Source organism: Corvus brachyrhynchos, unplaced genomic scaffold (assembly GCF_000691975.1).
Source record: "Corvus brachyrhynchos isolate BGI_N302 unplaced genomic scaffold, ASM69197v1 scaffold114, whole genome shotgun sequence".
Classification (NCBI taxonomy): domain Eukaryota; kingdom Metazoa; phylum Chordata; class Aves; order Passeriformes; family Corvidae; genus Corvus; species Corvus brachyrhynchos.
The window spans coordinates 4,559,422-4,559,752 of NW_008238337.1; the positions used below are offsets into that span (position 1 = coordinate 4,559,422).

The 331-nt window shown below is 67.1% G+C and overlaps 1 protein-coding gene across 1 annotated transcript in view; it reads right to left on the minus strand.

The window, feature by feature from the left end:
• Window positions 1-331, minus strand: part of TRPV4 (transient receptor potential cation channel subfamily V member 4) — an 18,126-nt gene that overhangs the window by 13,568 nt on the left and 4,227 nt on the right. The window contains exon 2 of the mRNA XM_017734724.1: window positions 170-320. Within this exon, the coding sequence (XP_017590213.1) occupies window positions 170-320 (151 nt within the window). The remainder of the gene's footprint in view (window positions 1-169; window positions 321-331) is intronic.

The following is a 331-nucleotide window of genomic DNA, read 5'->3' on the forward strand; positions in this document are numbered from 1 at the left end:
GGAGGGCTCTGCGAGTGGAAGGTGCTGAGGTGGGGCCAGGGTAAGCCCCCTCAGACCCCTGGCTTCCCATGCCAGAGCTGTGCATCCCCACTCCCGCAGGAACACCGGGATCACCAGTGGTCACGGCGCAGCCCTGGCACCAGGGCAAGGAACACACCCAGGTCCTCACCTCGGAACTCCTCGTCCGTGAGGCGCTTCTTGTGGGTGAGCAGGAAGGACAGGAGCCCATCCAGGCCTGCCGGGGACCCCCGGGAGACGATGTCGAAGAGGATGGGTCTGTTGAAGACCTTGAGGACGGGGGGCGGGTCGGGAGCCGGTCCCTTTGGGGCCG